Raw genomic sequence first — 21,250 nt, 5'->3', positions numbered from 1 at the left:
CCAAGTATCCGAGAAAAACATGTAACATGTTATACCGGAGTTAAAGGAAAAGAAAAAAAAAAGGCAGCTTGGAGGAAACAGACTATGCTGGAAGACCATACATAGGCCAGGTGCTGGGGCTCACACCTGTAATATCAGCGTTTTGGCAGGCTGAGGAGGAAGGATCACTTGATCACTTGAAGCCAGGAGTTCAAGACCAGCCTGGGCCACACAGAGAGACCTCATCTCTACAAAAAATAAAAAACAGCCAGGTGGGATGGCATGCACCTGTAGTCCTAGGTACTCTGGGAGGCTAAAGCAGGAGGATAACATGAACCCAGGAGTTAGAGGCTGCAGTGAGCTATGATCACACACCACTGTACTCCAGCCTAGGTGAAAGAGTGGAACCTTGTCTCAAAAAAAGAAAAAAAAACCAAACCCAAACAGCAAATAAAACTAAAATATCATAGAAGAGGCCAGGCACAGTGGCTCATGCCGGTAATCTTAGCTCTTAGGTAGGGCAAGGCAGGTAAGATCACCTGGGCTCAGGAATTCGACAGTAGCCTGGCCAACATGGGAAAACCTCATCTCTACAAAAAGTATAAAAAATTAGCCAGGCATGGTGGCATGCACCTGTAGTCCCAGCTACTTGTGGGGCTGAGGCAGGAGGATTGCTTGAACCCAGGAGTCCAAGGCTGCAGTGAGTCCAGATTGAGCCACTGCATTCAAGCCTGGGTGACGAAGTGAAAGCCTATCTCAAAAAAAAAAAAAAAAGAAAGAAAGAAAAAGAAAAAAAAGGATAGAAGAAAGTTTTAAAACTCAATAGAAAGGATTGAAAATAAAGCTGAGGAAATGTCTTAGAAGAGAGAGGGAGGGATGAAAAATTGAAGAGAAAAAGAATCACAGAAATAGTCTGATGTCAGATAACAGGCCTCCCAGAAAGAGAGAAGAGAGAGAGAAAGGAAATACAGGAGAGAAAACACAAAACCAAATAATTTCAAGAGAATTTTCCAGGACTGAAAGATATGAATTTCTAGATTGAAAAGACCCTCCAACTGCTCCAAACAACAGACAAGAACGGATCTACACTACAGTGCTTCATTAAGAAATTTCAGAATTCTGTGGAAAAAGAAAAGTCTGCAGTTTCCAAAAAGAAAAAAAAAAAAGCAAGATCTGGAATCAGAACAGCTCTGACTTACCAATTGCAACTTTAGAAGCTGAAATACAATGTAATATTCTATGGAATTCTATATACAAAAGATCAATCATGATGACAGAATAAAGGTTTTTCAGACAACTGAAGTCTAAAAACATTGACCTCCCACACACCCTTTCTCAGCAAGCTATGAGAGGATATGCAACAAAACTTGGAAGTAGACAAGAAAGACTCTGGAATAGATCCACAGAAGCAAGAAGCTAAGGTAACCCCCAGGATGATAGTGAAGGCAGATCCCAGCATGACAGCTGGATACCTCAGGTGGTGAACAGGCCAGACGAGAGCAGGTCAAAAAGCTCTGGGAGAGACTTCTTATGGAACATAAACTGGCAATACTTGATGCAACTTAAGACCTGAGATTTAGCTAACAGGAGACAAGTTTGGGCTTGAATTACTACATAGAAAACTAAACAAACAAACATGTAATAATTAACTCTAGAAAACAAAACAATGTACGGGAAAGGAAAATAATCATAGTATATTTATTACATGGCTCAGTTGTGAGAAGTATTTACAGTCATAATACTGAACGCTGATCTAACCGGACGACAATATAACCATGAAGAGACAAATTAACAACATAACCAGAAAGTATGCATGAGTGTAGTAGGAATAAGAGCTAAATCTTCATTTTTATAAAGGGGAGTCAACAGGTAATGCCTAAAACTAAAAAATCAAGTAGAAACAAAGCATGTTAATTAGAGAAATCCATGAATTAAAAAAAAAAGGTATAACAAAATAACTTAAATATAATTGTTGTTTCAGGGGAAAGGGTTATGGTACAGAGGTGATACACACAAACAGCCAACTACTGGCTTTCGTAACAAGCTTCCTAGAATTATCCAACTCTTTCAATTGTATACATTTATAACTTGGAACAAATTTTTTTTTTCCTGAGACTAAGTCTTGCTCTGTCGCCCAGGCTGGAGTGCAGTGGTGCCATCTCAATTCATTGCAGCCTCCGCCTCCCCAGGTTCAAGCAATTCTCCCGCTTCAGCCTCCCGAGTAGCTGGGACTACAGGCACATGCTACTACGCCCAGCTAATTTTTGTATTTTTAGTAGAGACAGAGTTTCACTGTGTTAGCCATGATGGTCTCGATCTCCTGACCTCATGATCCACCTGCCTCGGCATCCCAAAGTGCTGGGATTACAGGTGTAAGCCACCATGCTTGGCCTGGATACAAATTTTTAAATGAGGGCACAGTGGCTCATGGCTGTAATCCTGGCACTTTGGTAGGTCAGGCAGGAGGATCACTTAAGGCCAGGAGTTTGAGATCAGCCTGGCAACATGGTGGGCAACCCCATCTCTATCCCCTCCCTCCCTTCCCCCGCAAAAAGGAAAATGTCCAAGATAAATAAAAAATCTGGTAGAGACAGGAACAATTCCAGGAATTAAAATGACTTTACAACAAAAACAAAAAAACTTTAAATTTACATAATATACTCTTATTAACTATACAGAAAAGGAACACTCAGGAAACAAAGGACCCCTTAAAGATTAAAAATATGATTTAAAAAGAAAACTTTGGGCTGGGCATGGCGATTCACACCTGTAATTCAGCATTTTGGGAAGCTGCAGGAGGCCAGCTTGGGCAACATAGTGAAACCTCATCTCTACTAAAAGATTTTTAAAAATTAGCCAGGAATGGTGGCGCACACCTGCAGTCCCAGCTACTTGGGAGGCTGAGGCAGGAGCATCACTTGAGCCCAGGAGTTCGAGGCTATAGTGAGCTATGATCACATCACTACACTCCAGCCTAGGCAACACAGCAAGACCCTATCTTTTTTTTTTTTTTTTTCCCCATTTATTTATTTTATTGCATTTTAGGTTTTGGGGTACATGTGAAGAACATGCAAAATTGTTGCATAGGAACACACATGGCAGTGTGATTTGCTGCCTTCCTCCCCATCACCTACATCTGGCCTTTCTCCCCTTGCTATCTCTCCCCAGCTCCCCACCCTGCACCGTCCCTCCCCTATTTCCCCCCAACTGACCCAGGTGTGTAGTGCTCCCCTCCCTGTGTCCATGTGTTCTCATTGTTCAACACCTGCCTATGAGTGAGAACATGCGGTGTTTGATCTTCTGCTCTTCTGTCAGTTTGCTGAGAATGATGGTTTCCAGGTTCATCCATGTCCCTACAAAGGACCCAAACTCATCGTTTTTGATGGCTGCATAATATTCCATGGTGTATATGTGCCACATTTTCCCTATCAAGTCTATTGTTGATGGGCATTTGGGTTGGTTCCAGGTCTTTGCTATTGTAAACAGTGCTGCAATGAACACTCGTGTGCACGTGTCCTTATAGTAGAACGATTTGTAATCCTTTGGATATATACCCAGTAATGGGATTGCTGGGTCAAATGGAATTTCTATTTCTAGGTCCTTGAGGAATCGCCACACTGTCTTCCACAATGGTTGAACTAATTTACACTCCCACCAACAGTGTAAAAGTGTTCCTATTTCTCCACATCCTCTTTTATGTTCTGAAAGGTTTTTGAAGCTGATTTCCAGATTTAAAAAAAATCTTTTTTTAATTTTTATTTTAAGCTGCTAAGTTCATGTTTTATTTTAAGATAGGTGAAGACCCTATCTTAAAATAAAACATGAACTTAGCAGCTTAAAATAAAAATTAAAAAAAAAATTTTTTTTTAATCTGGAAATCAGCTTCAAAAACCTTTCAGAACATAAACATGGTAAAATCACAAAAAGATGGAAAATGTTAATGAACACATAAGTGATACAACACTAATCCAGGCTTAAAATATAAGAGAACAGAAAAAAATGGAAGGAAGGAAATTATCAAAGAAATATTAGAAAAGATTTTCACAAAACTGAAGGACCCCAGTCTTCATACTTACTGGTAAATGTTTTGCATAATAAAGAAAAAATGACCCACACTTAGACACCTCATCAGGCAATTTCAAAAAAATCAAGAATAATGACAGCCTAGGGAACACTGCAAGACCACATCTCTACAAAAAATAAAAAAGAAAAAAATTAGCTGGACATGGTGGTGGGGCCTAAGGCCCAGCTACTTGGGAGGCTGAAGTGGGAGGGTCATGAGCCCAGGAGTTCAAGGCTGCAGTGAGCCATAACTGCACCACTGCACTCCAGCCTGGGTAATAGACCAAGGCCCTCTCTTGGTAAAAAATACAAATACAGAAAAAAATAATCAAAAGACGATCGCAAACATGTCCAGAGAGCAAAAAAAGTCATCTACAAAGGAACGAGATTTATACCTTGTCACTGGAAAACACCAGTATGGTAGAAGACAATAAGGCACATGGTAGGCTGAATAACGCTCCCCAAAAGCTATCTACATCTTAAACCCCAGAACATGTGAAAGCGGCTTTTGTCAGTAATGTATTCAAAAGTCAAAAAGGACTCTGTAGATAAAATTAAGGGTCTTGAGATGGGGAGATTATCCTGGATAAGCCAGATGGGTGCAATATGATCATAAGGGTCGTTATAAGAGGAAGGCAACAGGGTCAGAGTCAGGAAAGGAGAGGCTGGAAAGATGGAATTGCTTTGGAGATGGAAGAGGACCATGGGTAAAGAATGTGGCCGCCTACAAAGGGTGGAAGAGGCAAGCAGATTTCTCCCCTAGATCCTATGGGAACAATGCCCTGCTGTCACCTTGATTTTAGGACTTGTGACCTCCAGAACGATATGATAATCAATGTGTGCTGTTAAGTCACCAAGCTTGTGGTAATTTGTTACAGCAGCAAGAGGAAACCAGTAACAGGCAATACTTTCTAATTCTGAGGGAAAGTAATTTTCAACCTAAAAAGGTCTACCCAATCAAACAAGAATATATCAATGAGGAATGAGGGCAGAGTATTTTGAAACCTTACAAGAACTCGGATAACTTACTCTCGATGCATGTTTGGCAGCAAACTGATGGAGTAAACTGAGATAACAGAAGACAGCCTGAAAGCCCAAAAGCAGTAGCTCTTTCCAGAAGAGCAATGAGAGAGGCCTGAGAGTACAGCTGTGCACTGCTCGCAGAGAACAACCAGCTCAAAACGGAAAATTTAACACAAGAGATGGCAAGATTTAAAGTTTAGGAAAAAAAGGATGGAGATGATAAAACTGAGCCATAAGGGGGGGGGGGGCAAAAAATTAGAAAGCTAAGGGGAAAAACAATAAATTAATAGGAAGCAGACTAAAAATAGCATGATTTTAAGCAAGTAATGGAGAGCAACTAAAAACTTGAACTAGGAATATTCTCCTTTGAGTGGGCTAGGAGCCATGACTGAAAAAACAGGGAAGAAAATATGATCTTCCAATTCTTCCCTGTCCTAGTAGTCTACCTTCTTTACATGGTACTTACACTGTAAATGCAGTTTATTGTTATTATTTTATTTTGGTTTAGTATTTTTTAAGACAGAGCCTTGCTCTTTCGCCCAGGCTGGAGTGCAGTGGTGTGATCTTGGCTCACCGCAACCACCACCTTCTGGGTTCAAGCAAGTTTCCCACCTCAGCCTCCTGAGTAGCTGAAATTACAGGCACCTGCCACCATGCCCAACTAATTTTTGTATTTTTAGTAGAGACAGGGTCTCACTATGTTGGTCAGGCTGGTCTCAAACTCCTGACCTTAGGTGATCCATGCGCCTTGGCCTCCCAAAGTGTTGGGATTACAGGTGCGAGCCACCGCGCCCAGCCTAGTTTATTGCATTTCCACTCTGGGTCAACATATAAATAAAGCATTGGAATCCTGGTTGCAGTTGCAGGGCAGAATGTAAAACTGTAGTGGAAAGAAGATGAAATGACAATTTCATACTTTCTCCTCAAAATTCCCACTACCTCTTCTCCATTCCTCATTCGCAACTTATGACCTTGGTTTCTATTTCAAAGAAAATTGAACAACTCAAAGAAAATTTCCACAGACTCCACCTGAGTCTCTTTATATGTTCTTTTCCCACCTGCCAGACTGAGACAGTCCACACTGCCATCAATCTAAAGCACTCTTGTACACTGGCCCATCTCCATTCCATCTCCAGTCACCCACTCTAGGATGCTGTGACAGCAGATGCCCCCTCTCTCCTGCATCATCAATTTTCCCCTCTCTGCGGGGTCATTCCTATCAACATACAAACATGCTGATATTTCACCTTAAAAACAAACAAGCAAAACACTCCTCTCTTGGCCACATCTTTCACCATCTAACGTCCCATTTCTCTGCTCTTCTTGAAAGCAGTATCCCTTCAAAGAGCTGCCTAAACTTACTATTTCATTTTCCCCATTCTCTCTTTTTTGTTTGTTTCATATTGTTTAAATTAATTTTTAAAATTGAGACAGGGTCTCACCGTGTTACCTAGGCTGGTCCTGAACTCCTGAGCTCAAGTGATCCCCCCACCTCGGCCTCCCAAAGTGCTAGGGTTACAGGTGTAAGCCATTGTGCCCAGCCACTCCATTCTCTCTTAAACTCATCCCAGTCAAGGCTGTAAGCCTACCACTCCATCACACTTCATCAAGGATGCCCACCATGTTGCTAGATAGTCAATTCTCAATCCCCATCTTACTTCCATTAGCAGCAGTCTCACCTTTCATATTGGAGAATAAATAAATCAAGACAGAGATATAAACAAATTATCTAAAATTACAGAAGTAAAACAAATGAAACTGAATGTCACTCAAAGGAGTATTGTCTTCCTGAAGGCTTCTGTATATTTATCTTATTCCTGTGTGATTTTAATAAAACAATTTAAGAACAGATTTTAAGACATAAATAATAGAGTATCACCTTATGCAGCAATTAGGTTCTAAAGTCTAAGCATAAAGCAAAAAATCAAGTTTTAACAAAACCACTTTGAAAATCCCTTATATTGTCCATAATAAATGGAATTGTGCTGCCTTTCAATAAGTTGAACAGTCTTTCCCCTCGGACATTAGCCCATACAGCACTTTGTCAATTAAACATAGATGATTCTATTTAGGAACTGTCCTACTAAGACTGCATGCTGTAACTTTAAGCACTAGAATGATATTCTGTTTATTGATGCTCACTAAAGAGGTACCCAAGAACAAAAAATAGCCAAGACAATAAAAAATTCCATCTGCCATTTCATGCACACTCCATGAATAAAATGGCAGGCAGAATTACTGGCACTATATAAACAGTTTCTCTTTCCTTTTTTTGAGACAGAGTTTCACTGTTGTCACCCAGGCTGGAGTGCAATGGTACAATCTCGGCTCACTGCAACCTCCGCCTCTCGAGTTCAGGCTATTCTCCTGCCTCAACCTCCCAAGTAGCTGGAATTACAGGCATCGGGTACTACACCTGGCTAATTTTTTTGTATTTTTAGTAGAGATCGGGTTTCTCCATGTTGGCCAGGCTGGTTTCGAACTCCTGACCTCAGGTGATTTGCCTGCCTCGGCCTCCCAAAGTGCTGGGATTATACAGATGAGCCACTGTGCCCAGTCTCTCCCTCTTTTTCTTTTGGCCAGGCACATATAGTTATGTCTGAGTTAATTAAATGCAAGTATAAAGAGGCTCCATCGTGCAATGACATGTACAACTTCACCACGAATATAGTGACACAGTGATCCTGCCATGGAACTACTAGCTACTCCAGGTTAGGACAATTTTCTTATCTAACTCGTTACTATTAAAAATTATTTTTCTGGCCGGGCGCGGTGGCTCAAGCCTGTAATCCCAGCACTTTGGGAGGCCGAGGCGGGTGGATCATGAGGTCAAGAGATCGAGACCATCCTGGTCAACATGGTGAAACCCCGTCTCTACTAAAAATACAAAACATTTGCTGGGCATGGTGCTGCGTGCCTGTAATCCCAGCTACTCAGGAAGCTGAGGCAGGAGAATTGCCTGAACCCAGGAGGCGGAGGTTGCGGTGAGCCGAGATCGCGCCATTGCACTCCAGCCTGGGTAAGAAGAGCGAAACTCCGTCCCCCCCAAAAAAAAAAAAAAAAAAAAAAATTTTTTTTCTGAGCTACTCTGGGTCACTCTGCCTGTGGGATAGCCCTGCCCTGTCTATGGAGCAGTCAAAAAAAAAAAAAAAAAAAATGTTTCTGGTGCTGAAGACAACTCTCACTCCTAAGAAATCCAACCCCAAAACAGTAAAATGAATTTTCTACCTAGAATGGTATCAGTAGTTTTTAAGCCGCCCTTGGCTCCCATGGCTCTGTGACCCGTCTTCTCAGGGTAGGTAGAATCAGTGCATAAGAATCTGACATTCCCCTCTTGGTTCCACCACCTGGTGACTTTGGAAAAGCTCTTGATCTGTGATCCAGCTTTACTCTCTACATTATATAAATGCCTGATTAACTAAGTTGGACCAAGCTGTAGCTCAAAAGGGACGGAAAGTCTTCCTACACAGAACTCACTACTCTCTAATACAAAGATAAAACACAGCATACGTTATTCCAATGCTAACAGGTATTATGTAAATATAAAACAGAAACTTATCAAGAAATGATTGCCTTCATTTCCCACCTACAGTTTAGGAAAAACAGATCAATAATACCTTTTGGAGGTAGGAGTACAGGAAAACAACTGTTACAGATGAGAATTTATATTGTTATAATTCTTCTAGGGACCAATTTGGCAATATATTCTAAAAGCCTTTAAAAAAAAAAAACAATGTACAAGGCCGGGCGCCATGCTCAGGCCTGTAATCCCACCACTTTGGGAGGCTAATGGGGGCAGATCACTTGAGGTCAGGAGTTCAAAACCAGCTTGGCCAACAGGGTGAAACCCGGTCTCTACCAAAAATACAAAAATTAGCCGGGTGTGGTGGCGGGTGCCTATAATCCCAGCTACTCAGGAGGTTGAGACACGAGAATTGCTTGAATCCAGGAGGCGGTGGTTGCAGTGAGCTGGGATTGTGCCACTGCACTCCAGCCTAGGCAACAAGAGTGAAAACTCTATCTCAAAAAAAAAAAAAAAAAAAAAAATGTATGGGTCCTTCTTCCCAGCAACTACATTTCCCGGGAACACAGATCTGTGCAATCTGATACAGTATCCACTAGCTACACATGGCTACTGAGCACTCAAAATGTGTGTAGTCCCAATTGAGATGAACTGTTGATTATAGAACATACTCTGGATTTCAAAGACTTAACATGAAAAAAGGAATGTAAAATATCTCATTAATATTTTTATATTGATCATATATTAAAATGTTTTTTATATACTGGGTTAAATAAATCTAAAATTAATTTTACCCATTTCTTTTTTAAAAAATGTGGTTATTAAAAATTTCTAAATTACATGTGGTTTACCTTATATTCCTACTGGACAGTGCTACTTTTAGACAAACTGCACAAATATGTATGTATAAGGATGTTTATCAAAGCATGTTTTATACAAGCGAAAAGCTAGAATAAACTTAAGACTCATCAATACAGACTGGTTAACTAAATTGCAACAAATCTATAAAAAGGAATACTCTGTAGCTCCTAAAACTGCTGACGTACATCTAAATATACTGACATGAATTCGGTAGAAAAAATAAGCTTGAAAATAGTACATATTTACGATTCCATTTTTTTTTTAAAGCGTGGTGTGTGTGTGTGTGTGTGTGTGTGTGTGTGCTCGCGCACGTGAAAAGGTCTGGAAAGATATTCATCAAAATGACAACTGTGGTTATCTCTGGGCAGTAGGATTACAGCTAATCCTTATTTTCTTTGTTATGCTTCTATGTATTTTCTGATCTTTGAAATAAGCATGACATACTTTTATAATTAGAACACTGAAGCTATTTTAAAAAATGATAGCCATCGGCTGAAACAAAAAGATCAATCTTATTCACATCACCTTGGCTAGATGAAGTCTGCAACAATAAGGGTCCTTAAGCCTACACAATGTTACACTTCTGGAGGAGGTTGCAAGTGCCTTTGTCCCAAGCAATACTTAAACCCATTCCAAGCAATTAAAAATATTTCAACATGCTACAGATAGTTGTGAGAACTCTGCCATGAACCCATAAAGCGTTAATTGAGAGAACTCTGAAATAAGTGTTCACGGATTTGTCACCTAAGGCAACTAAGTTAAAGAGGGGATTCTGCTGATAAAAATTAGTTGCTTATGGGATAGGGTACTGGGCGGCAGGGGTACAGGATTATCACTGTACTGTATAGTCTTTCGTATTTTTGAATTTTTAATCATGTAAATGTACTGTCTACTTTAAAATAAGCAAAATTTTTAAAACAAAATATTATCTATCAAGACTCCATAATTGCCCATAGCTTATGCAAAATTTAAAACATTATTTTTTAAGGTGTCTATTATTGCTGAGGACAAATTACCATCAAAAATTTTAGTCTAGGCGCTGGGCACAGTGTCTCAGGCCTGTCTGTAATCACAGCACTTTGGGAGGGCAGGGAGGGTGGATCACCTGAGGTCAGGAGTTCAAGACCAGCCTGGCAACATGATGAAACCCCGTCTCTAATAAAAATACAAAAATTAGCTGGGCATGGTGGCATGCACCTGTAGTCCCAGCTACTCAGGAGGCTGAGAAAGGAGAATCGTTTGAATCCGGGAGGCAGAGGTTGCAGCGAGCGGAGGTTGCGCCACTGCACTCCAGCCTGGGTGACACGGTGAGACTCCATCTCAAATTAATAAAATAAAATAAAAATGTTAGTCAAATCAAAATAAGTGGGGGTCTTGGGGAAGGACCACAAAGATATGAGAGGGTAAGTATGAAGTGGGAAATGAGAGGGTACAAACAAAATATGATTTATTAATAGTGAAATTTGTTTTCATACTCTTAGGCAAGTAAAAAATCTTAATACTTCCTCTGTATTTATATTATATTATACTGTGTTCTAGGATGTTTTGCTTATGGGAAATATCAAAATGTCAACCATTGTTTCTATTAAAGGTCTTTAATGATACTGCATTTTAGACCTGTAATGAAACATGGTGCTCACTGCAGTCTGTAATGCATCTCATTAAATACATTAATAACACGCATTTCACTGAAAGGTCAACTTGGTATGACTGAAGTTTAGCCTTCCTTTAATCACTTCATTTAAAGCTATAGAGCAAACTCTGAAGAAGACAGTGAATACCTGTTACAGAAATACTCTTTCTAGGACCCTCTGTCTTACAGAAGAGAGAGAGGGGGAAAAAAAAAAAAACAACATGCACTCACAATGTGCCACCCATCTAAATCAGTTATGTTTTTTGTTTATTTTTTTGAGACGAAGTTTCACTCTGACTCCCAGGCTGGAGCGCAATGGTGTGATCTCTGCTCACTGCAACCTCCGCCTCCTGGGTTCAAGTGATTTTCCTGCCTCAGCCTCCCAAGTAGCTGGGATTACAGGCACCCACCACCACACCCAGCTAATTATTTTATATTTCTGGTAGAGGTGGGGTTTCATCATGTTGGTTAGGTTAGTCCCCAACTCTTGACCTCAGATGATCCACCTGCCTTAGACTCCCAAAGTGTTGGGATTACAGGCATGAGCCACTGTGCCAGGCAGAGTTATGTTTATTAAATTACTGTTAATGTTTTTATGTGGGATTATGGTATTATAATTTTACTGATGAGGGGATGTGCATTATTTGCTTCAAAATAATCCAGAAGGTAAGCTGGGCTGTTGTAGCTACAGATGAAATAAGACTGGCCACGAGCTGATTATCACTTAAGCTGGTAAAGGCATATGGGGGCTCATTGTGCTGTTTCTCTACTTTTATATGAATTTAATATATTCCACAATGAAAAGTTTTAAACAACTCATGCTGAGATTTCCTTAACTTACCTTCTTCCTTACGTATTACTGCCACCAACATAAAAGACATACCTCCTAATACTGTAGAAAATTTTAAAAGAAAGGAAAAGCAAACTTTTTTAGACAAATGGTTTTGTGCACAGAAAACCCCTAATTTTCTTCAGATTACTCCATGACTTACCACTTATGCTGCCACTAAAACATCAGATGATGTCTTTGAAATTACTTCCATGGTTCAAGAGTTTAAATTACAACATGTAACAGCAAAGTGACTGGGGACTAAGTTCATGTGTTTGGGGTGGCGTGTGGAGAGGAAGGAGATAGCCATTTCATTTCTGAAAAGTAGAGTTCAGGGTGCTGGAGCTACAAAGCCATGATGCTCAAGAGTTTACTGGGGCTAGAATACAGCTGGAAGTCTGTTATTTTAGAGGCCACAGTAGGGCTATCAGAGTAAGTGACAGTGCCAAGGAGAGGCTATATTGGGAAAACACAGCCTGAAGACAGGATTCTAAATGCAATGAAAATTGAGAGGATACAAAAAGAGCCAGAGAAGAGATCAGAAAGGTAGAACCCAAACAGCGTAGGTAATGTCACCAAGCCAAAGAAAAGTATTTCAAGGCAAAGTTAAACACTTCAAGGAGGTAGCAGCTGGCTTTGGCAATAAGGAAATCTGTAGCCATCTTTCCATAGTGTTTTTAAGAGGCCAACACTGCATTTTAAGTATTGGTAAACTATGACACTTTCCAGAACAATTAGTTAATTTAAATCACATAAAGAATCTAAATACTAATAAAAAAGTAAAAGATACTGAAGACTGGTGATGCTCAGTTATACTGATAACTATTGAGTGATTACTCACATGGGTGAACATTGCCAAATGCCTTTCAGCAGAAGAAGATAATACTGGTACCTAACATTTATGGTGAGATGTGTGCCAGACACTGTGCTAATGCTTTCTATTGATTATGTCCTTTAATCCTCACAACCATATTATCATATTATCCCCATCTTACTGTGAAGTTAAGTAACTTGCCCAAGGTCACATGGCTAATCGATTACTGAGATGAAATCTAAACCAAGACAGTCTGACTTTACTCTGTAAGACCAAGCAAATTGAAAAGAGATTTAATTAAAGACAGTAAGTCACAGGGTTTGTTCTGGGGTTGGTACAAATTCACCAGCTATAGATATAGTACCATATAAATTGGTCATCTGAAGTAATATGCCCAAGAATTCTCTCTCTCTCTCTCTCTTTCTCTGTCTCTTTTTCTTGAGACACAGTTTCACTCTTGTTGCTCAGGCTGAAGTGCAATGGCACGATCTCGGCTTACTGCAACCTCTGCCTTCCAGGTTCAAGTGATTCTCCTGCCTCAACCTCCCAAGTAGCTGGGACGACAAGTGTGCACTACCATGGCTGGCTAATATTTGTATTTTTGATAGAGAAGGGATTTTACCATGTTGGCTAAGCTGGTCTCAAGCTCCTGACCTCAGGTGATCTGCCCACATCAGCCTCCCAAAGTGCTGGAATTACAGGTGTGGGCCACTGCACCTGGCCAATAATTTTTTCTTAAACTCTGTTTACCAAGATAGGTGAGTGTACAACATATTATGCCATATTGCCACAAGAAGACTGAAACAGACAAAAATTAGCTACTCTTCAAATTCACAGAAATTCTGGTTACTAGAAATCTCCCTACCCTCCCTTCTTAGCACATGTAATACCAAACAAACTTTCTTTCTTCTCCATCCTCCCACCCTGTCAGATTAATAGACACTGACAGATTAATTGAGATTCACCAATGAGGCAAAGAGGCAATTGGTTAAGTACAAAAAAGAGTAAAAAGATTAGAACAAAACACAAGTTAAATAACATTGCAATGATTAAAGAAACTAAATGGGCTGGGTATGGTGGCTCATACCTGTAATCCCAGCATTCTGGGGAGGCTAACATGGAAGGATCACTTGAAACCAGGAGTTTTGAGACCCACCTGGTCAACATAGTGAGGCTCTATTTCTACAAAAAAGAAAAAATTAGTCAGGCATGGTAGCTCATGCCTGTAGTACCAGCTACTTGGGAGGCTGAGGCGGGAAGATCTCTTGAGCCCAGGAGTTCGAGGCTGCGGTGAGCTATGAACACACTACTGCCCCAGCCTGGGCAACAGAGCAAGACCCTGCCTCATAAAGAAAATAAATTAAAGGGTATCCAAGAATATGTGTCCATTATACTGGACACTGACTAACTCCTAAAATATCTATATTTTAAGATGTATTTTTAAAAATAAAAAAGGCTCAAGCAAGAAGAATGAGGGACAAAATGAAAAAGGTCTTATTGTGAAACATTTAAAACATTTAATCTAGAGCAGTCTAGGTCTCATTTCAAAGGCATAACAGGAAGTAGGGTACTAGGGCACTAAAAATAGCAGAGAAGTGCTCCAAAAATCTCAAAAGACTTGAAAGCCATCAATCTGTCATCTATTTGAAAGAGAGAAAGGAGGCAAAGACAGGGGAGGGGATATAAACAGCCCACCTCACCCTCACAGGCTACACATGGATTCTGGAAGGTCTGCTCAGACTTCCCACAGGGGAAGAAGCACATTTCAAGTGTGGCAAGACACAAAACAAAAAACTGGACTCAATGAAGCCACTCCTAATTACATCAGGTATTCACCTACAAGAAACGTTCACTGAACTCCCGACCCTGGAAATCCTATACATTGATCTTGAATGGCTTACGGTGGTTCTACCTACAGGCAAATGCCAAATTAGATATCCTTCTCAGTCCCTTCCAACTCTACTCCATGATACTAACAAAGTAAGTTTCAGGCTGGGCGTGGTGGCTCATGCCTGTAATCCTAGCACTTTGGGAGGCAGAGGCGGGCAGATCACCTGAGGTCAGGAGTTCCAGACCAGCCTGGCCAACATGGTAAAACCCCGTCCCTACTAAAAATGCAAAAAATTAGCTGGGCATAGTGGCAGGCACCTGTAATCCCAGCTACTAGGGAGGCTGAGGCAGGAGAATCACTTGAACACGGGAGGTGAAGGTTGCAGTGAGCTGAGACTGTGCCACTGCACTCCAGCCCAGGCCACAGAGTGAGACTCCATCACCAAAAATAAAAAATTAAAGCAAGGTTTAAAGAACAAATGAAAACACGAAGTCTCAGCATGCAAAGAAGACATACTGACCCCAGCTGAGTGCAATGGCTCACGCCTATAATCCCAACACTTTGGGAGGCCAAGGCAGGTGGACAGCTTGAGCCCAGGAGTTCAACACCAGCCTGGGCAATGTGGCAAGACTGTCTATCTTTAAAAAAAGATATATATATCCCAAACACAGCACACTCACCCTAAATCTCCCTCTGCCCAGTCCTTCGGTGCCACTGGGCACACAGGCAAGCAGCACACAGGAGGCAGTGTGGTACAGAGGAAAGACTTCGACATCATAGGGTAGAAGAGCTGGAGCTTCATCTCTACCATACACAAATAAGCTCTGCAACTTTGGGCAAGTCATTCTGGGTCTCAATCCTCTCAAGTGTAAAATGAAGACATTGGGAAAAAATAGTCTCTCAATTCCTTTTCTCTTCTAGAATTATTTATAGCTCAGTAACTCTCCTCTAAAATGTGTTCCTCCCTCTGTACTCCTCTATGCCACTCAAAGATATAAATAAGATCATCTTAGCACATTGTTTTAAAAACCTCTCAAACACAGGAGGCATCTTTTAAGCACATAATACAACCAAGTTTAATAAGCTGAGTTAGACATTCTTTCTTTCCCTTTGTACACCAGTGGGTTTTCAAACAATATACCCTGAGCTTTAAAGAGTTAACTCAGGGCCAGGCTCAGTAGGTCACATCTCAAATTCCAGCACTTTGGGCCTAGGCAAAGGTGGGAGGATTGCTTGAGGTCAGGAGTATGAGCCTGGACAACACAGTGAGACACTGTCTCTACAATATATCTAAAAATTAGCCAGACATGGTGGTTCAATGCTTGTGGTCCCTGCTACTCAGGAGGCTAAGGTGGGAGGATCATAGAGGTGGGGAGGACTGCTTGAGCCCAGAAGGCCAAGGCTATAGTAAGCTGTGATTGCACCACCGTACTTGAGACTGAACAATAGAGCGAGACTCTGCCTCAAAAAAAAAAAGAAAAAGAAGCAACTGAGAAAGCCAAGGGGGATGGGGAGGGGAGAACAAGAGCAGGCAAGAAGAAAGCAGAACAAACATGGCTTTAGCTCCTAATCCACTTCAATCAAAGCTGTCTTCATTTGACAAAGTGGTTTTAAGCATCTCAAGAGGACATACGTATTCTTACTATTTTTTAGGGCGCTGGAAAATTCTGGGCCACCTTTGTCCTTGAACAATGGGAAAACATCTGGTTGAGGAAGTTGGTTGGTGGTCAACAGAGCTTTTTGTAGTTTGATCCTTCCTTCCAAGAGCTGGTCCCACAGTGCTGAGAAAGAAGAAAAGAGAATCCCATTCCTCAATAATAAAATGTTCTAGGGGTGAGGTAGCAGGGGTAGGGAAGAACAGAAAACCACACCAGTCTCTAAGCACCACAGCTTAGCAGTTTTATGCCATGGAAACAAATATTCTCTATTATAGGAAATAAATTCAGTATCTATGAAGCAAATATTTGCTACAGCAGAGTGGGAATGCTAAAACCCAAGGAGAGGAGAAAACACTCTTCAATCTTCCCCAGTTGCCGGAAGTACTAGAGCAGAACCAGCTAAGCAGCTCAGTGCAGAAATGGCTGGCTAAGCATACAGGAATAGGGCTTTAGGCCTCTAGGTAAGTGGGGCATGTCACAAACTAATTGAAAGGACACAGGAGAGAGAGAATAGCCAAAAACAAACAAACGAAAAGCAGACCAAATGCAGATATTTTGAAAAACCGGCAATCAGCAAAACCATGTACAAACCTATCTGGTTCTTCACGGCTCTTCCTTTTTCCACTTCCTCGGAAACTTTGACAGTGGAGAAGGTCATCACCACACCATCGTCCTCACTGTTTCTGTCTGCAGCCCTGTCTTCCTCACTCTCTTCCTCACTCTCACCTTCGGAGTCTTCCTCGTCATCCCCTTCTTCCATGCCACTCTCTTCGTCTTCCTCCTCCTCACTGCTCCCAAGGTCATCCATTCCCTCGGTAAACTTCTCAAAGTCACTGATGCTCTGGACACTGAAGCCCGGTGTTTTTGCAGAGCAGCTTCTGCTCTTCTTGCTCTCCCTATGGTCACCAGACTCCTGTTCCTCAGCAGTACCCAGATCATCCTCATCAGATTCCTCCAGACCCAGTCCCTCTGAATCTCCATCTCCAGACCCTTCCTCATCAGATATTTCCTCATCTGAACAAGAAGAGAAGGAAGAAAGAGAAAAATGGGTGTTACCTGGAGAAAAATATCAAGCCAAATAATTCATTTCAACTAAAGCACTGTGGCATCAGGAGGAAAAATATCTTATTGTACTCAATTCAATTCAACAAATATATTCATTACACATCTTCAATCTCCGAATGCAAAGGGAGAAGCAAAGATGAATAGAACAAAAGGAACTAGTGGGAAAGACAGATTCACAAAATTACAACTCAGGAAAGAATCAGAAGTGCTTTGACAAAATTTCAGTAACCCAGAGAGTGAGAAATTGTAATGGTGGGGCAAGTGAATTCAAGCAAAGTTATAAGGAAGAGCTAGCATTTGGTATCGTCCTTGAAGAACAGTAACATTTCAGCTGGTGTAAGAGAATTACCAGTTTTCCCAAACCTGATCTGAAAAAATGTACAATCTATCACACCCATGTGACCTATTTACTAAATACTTATTAAGCACTTATTATGAGCCCGAGGCTAAGGAAAGGCAAATAGAATTTAATATCCGCAGGGGAGTTCATGGTCTGGTAGGAGTGGTAGATATGCATGTCAATAATTATATGACAATGCCATTAGCACACAGTATATGGAGATGGAACCACCTGACTCTCCTGGAAAGGTGAGGGATGGTTTCATGTGGAGAAGGAGACATAATTTTACTTATGAAGCATAAGGAACAGCTCAGAGACAAAGAAGGGGTAAGAAAAACAGGAAACTGCACTAGAGTGCAGAATGCACAGGAAGTGATGGGAGATGAGACCAGAAAGTTGCTCAGGGACCAAATCAAGAAGGGTCTTTGTCTTTCATGAGGACTCTGATCTTGATCCTATAGCAGATAGAGTGCAAGTTAAGGCTCCTGGTTTTCCTCATGCTTAGAGCATCATCTGATACTTAGAGGTTTTGACAGTGTATCCAATCTGTTCCAAGGTTTAACATAAAAGCCCCATGTGTTGCAAGCCACGAGTCTTAGATCCAGGGACTGGTTTCCAAAAACTTTCTTCAATAAAATAAAGATTTTAGGAAAATGTGATGGGTCTTTCAGCACTTCTTTAAAGAGTTAGACATAAACTTAAGACACAGACAAAGCTGTCAAAAATATAAACACAAAAACTAAGTGCCAAAACAGTAAACAGAAATTGTTATTTAAATTCTTTGAATGTCTGCCATTTCTCAGATTAAGAAACATCCATACAGTGTTTACTAAATTGTATATATTGGAGTCAGATGGCCTTCATTTGAATCCTGGTTCTTCCACTAACTATATGACCTTGAGCAAAGTTACTTAACCAACTTGTCCCTCAATTTGCTTACCGGTAAAATGGGACTAAGTAGTAATAACCTTGTGGGAGATTGGGAGGATTAAATTAGGTGATAGACGTAGTGATGATTTTTTTTTTTATAAAAATCTGTCTAATTCCAGGTAATGTTATAACACTGTTTTTTGAGGACTTAGTGTGTCCCAGGCTCTTAGAATTTAAATTGTAGAGCTCGTTAGTGCCTGATGCATGGTGAGAACTCAATAAATATTACATTTGTCTCATGATTGGTCCCTTTATCAGTCTCTAGGCAAAGAATATGAAATGAGGTTATCAGGAGCTCCCAGAACTATATCAAGGACTAAATCATAGATATTATAACCTAAATGATAGTTCATTTTATATTATCTGTGGATTCTCAACATGATACCCCTGACCTTTCAAAAGGAAAACAAATGGCATTCTCTCAATAATCACCATATCTAGCCCTTTCTTCCACTCTGAGAAACTTATAATTCTTTAAAACTATAAGCACACAAACTCCTAACTCTTTTGCAGGGAAAACAAGGATTATGTGATTTTTACAATGGCAAAAAATGAGTTTCACAAATAACTAGTATTACACAGTGCTTCAACGCAAGACCTGAAAAACCGAAGGACAGGGGTCACAATTCGAGGGTAACATGCTCATCAGACACAGTGCTTTTTCAGCTCATAACCCTCTCCAATATCCAGTATCCACTGCCTCCTCTGTCACTCCATTTTAGGGTGAGCCATTAGTCTGAACATAAGGAGTATAGCAACTTAATCACTCTGGGCTTTAGATTCCTTATGAAGCGAAATGACGTAACCTCTAACACCCTTTCTAATACCAAATCAATGGTTTCTCCTAAGATAACAGGTAGGAGGACGCAGAGTAGTCTTGCTGAGATCACGGCGGGTGGCGGGAGGATTTTAATGCTAAAAAAATTAGGGAAGAAAAAGTTCCACGCAAAAATGTCTACTCACCAGATGATCTTGGCAGAGTCTGCTCCCAATGGTCTTCATTCCATGCTTTTCTAGAGGTGGTTTTGCCGCAATACCTTTTGTCTGTGTCCAAGAGGGAGGCTGATGCCCGTTTTCTAATGCTACCCACTGCTAGGAAATCACTTTCCCCATCTTCCCCTTCATCAAACCTGTCAATCACTCTGGCAGCAGTGGCTGTTGGGGGAGAGGGAAAAGCAATCAGAACAAGTTAGCAGAAACTTTCATGGGAACCCCAGTCGACCCATTCATCTCATACTTGAACATCCTCTGCAAAATCCCCACCAACTTCCAGGAATAGGAAATTCATTCTCTCCCAAAGTAGAACACTGTCTTATTGCTGTTTCTAAACAGAAAGCTGACTCCCCGCATCTACTGGTAGGATATATTTCTATACCTTGGATCCTACCAAACTAGTTGAATTCCTCTTCCATGTGTGACAGCCACTCCAATGTCTTCAATCAGCCATCACGTTCTCCCCTCCATCCCATTCTTCGGGGAGTTTTCTTTGCTTATTCTGGCTAAACAGCCCCAGGTTCCTTCAACATGGTTCAGCACTCACATTTATCGGTCCCTATTCTCCCTTTCTCACAGTTCCGACTCAAGTCTAAAGCAGGATTACCCCCAGCTAGACTCTCAACATCAGCTTACAGAACAGCAGTCTCAGTCATCAGCCACGAAGCAAGTGTCTTGAGACCTCAAGAGGCTTAAACAGCACCAGAAAATCCTTCCATCAGTCTCCAACTTAGTTTTTAAGGGCAACCAGAGTTAAAAACATGTGACTTTCTTCTCCCCCTTTCTAATGCAATGCCAGTATAAGGGCATCCTCAAAGCTGACTTCCAACCTGCAAGCAGACTCTCTGGGTCCCTCCAACAGCCCTGGAGCAAGTGAACCCGAAGTCCAGCTCCTCCTGGCCTGAGCCCTCGGTCTGTTCCGCCCCCCGGCCGAGCACCAAGTTTCGAGTACGTGTGAAAAGAAGTCGAAGCCCTCCTCCCGCGCCCGGGGGACACCCCCGCGGGAGGCGAGGTTCCTCTGAGCCAAGCGAAGGAGCACAGGCCCGGCGGCCTCGCGCACGCCCCTTCCAGGCCTCCCCAGGGCCCCAGAGGGCCCGGCCCACCGCTCCGCACGTGGCCTGCCTCAGTCGAGCCTCACCCTCCTCGGGGTCCGCCTCGGGGTCCGCCTCGCTCGGTCGCGGGTTCAACAACTGCTCCAGTTGCAGCGCCAGGGGCTGCGGCCCCGCCATCTTCACCAGGTCCCGGTCCACTCCGCCCAGCGCACGTGAATGTGTGGCCCAACCCCCGGCCCCGAAGCTCCCTCCCAGCCTGCTCCTCTCGCCCGAATCCGATTCCCCGACACCGCCAGAGACCGCGCGGAGGCCACCCTACAGCTCTGGACCGGCAACTTCCGGGAGGCGCGCGGGAGGGGGCGGGGCCTGCGCGTCACCACGGGCGTTGCTAGGATGAAGGCGGAAGCGCGCAGAAGGTTGAAGGGATTGGAGCGGTGCGGGCGCGTGTGCGTGTGCGCGCGCGCGCGGGGGAAGAGGCGGTGCGGAAGCGCGCGAGGGCACGTGACCGCTTCTGGCGCTGAGCCGGGATTGCGATGCGCGCGGCCGGTATCCCCATGCACAAAATATGCCTCGAGATTTGTGGGAGATTCCCTTAGGAATAAAGCATAGCGTAGCCGTGGCCCACGGTGGCTGATTTGGGAAGGAGGAGGGAGTAAA

General features: G+C 42.1%; 1 protein-coding gene across 2 annotated transcripts in view; it reads right to left on the bottom strand.

Annotated features, from left to right (window-relative positions):
- Positions 1-21,016, bottom strand: part of AATF (apoptosis antagonizing transcription factor) — a 114,777-nt gene extending 93,761 nt beyond the window's left edge. The window contains exons 1-4 of one of the 2 annotated variants that reach the window (XM_032280771.1): positions 20,680-21,016; positions 19,512-19,703; positions 16,805-17,227; positions 16,199-16,336 (exon numbers count right to left, since the gene is read on the bottom strand). In XM_032280771.1, coding sequence (XP_032136662.1) covers positions 16,199-16,336; positions 16,805-17,227; positions 19,512-19,703; positions 20,680-20,770 — 844 coding nt within the window. In that variant the 5' untranslated portion in view covers positions 20,771-21,016. The remainder of the gene's footprint in view (positions 1-16,198; positions 16,337-16,804; positions 17,228-19,511; positions 19,704-20,679) is intronic. The other variant, XM_032280772.1, reaches the window with a different exon arrangement.
- Between the last annotated feature and the right edge of the window lie 234 nt (positions 21,017-21,250).

Source organism: Sapajus apella, unplaced genomic scaffold, assembly GCF_009761245.1.
Source record: "Sapajus apella isolate SASKATOON/1434 unplaced genomic scaffold, GSC_monkey_1.0 scaffold12, whole genome shotgun sequence".
Lineage (NCBI taxonomy): Eukaryota > Metazoa > Chordata > Mammalia > Primates > Cebidae > Sapajus > Sapajus apella.
The sequence above is the reverse complement of the archived record's forward strand: the minus strand, read 5'-3'. Positions and strand labels throughout refer to the sequence as shown.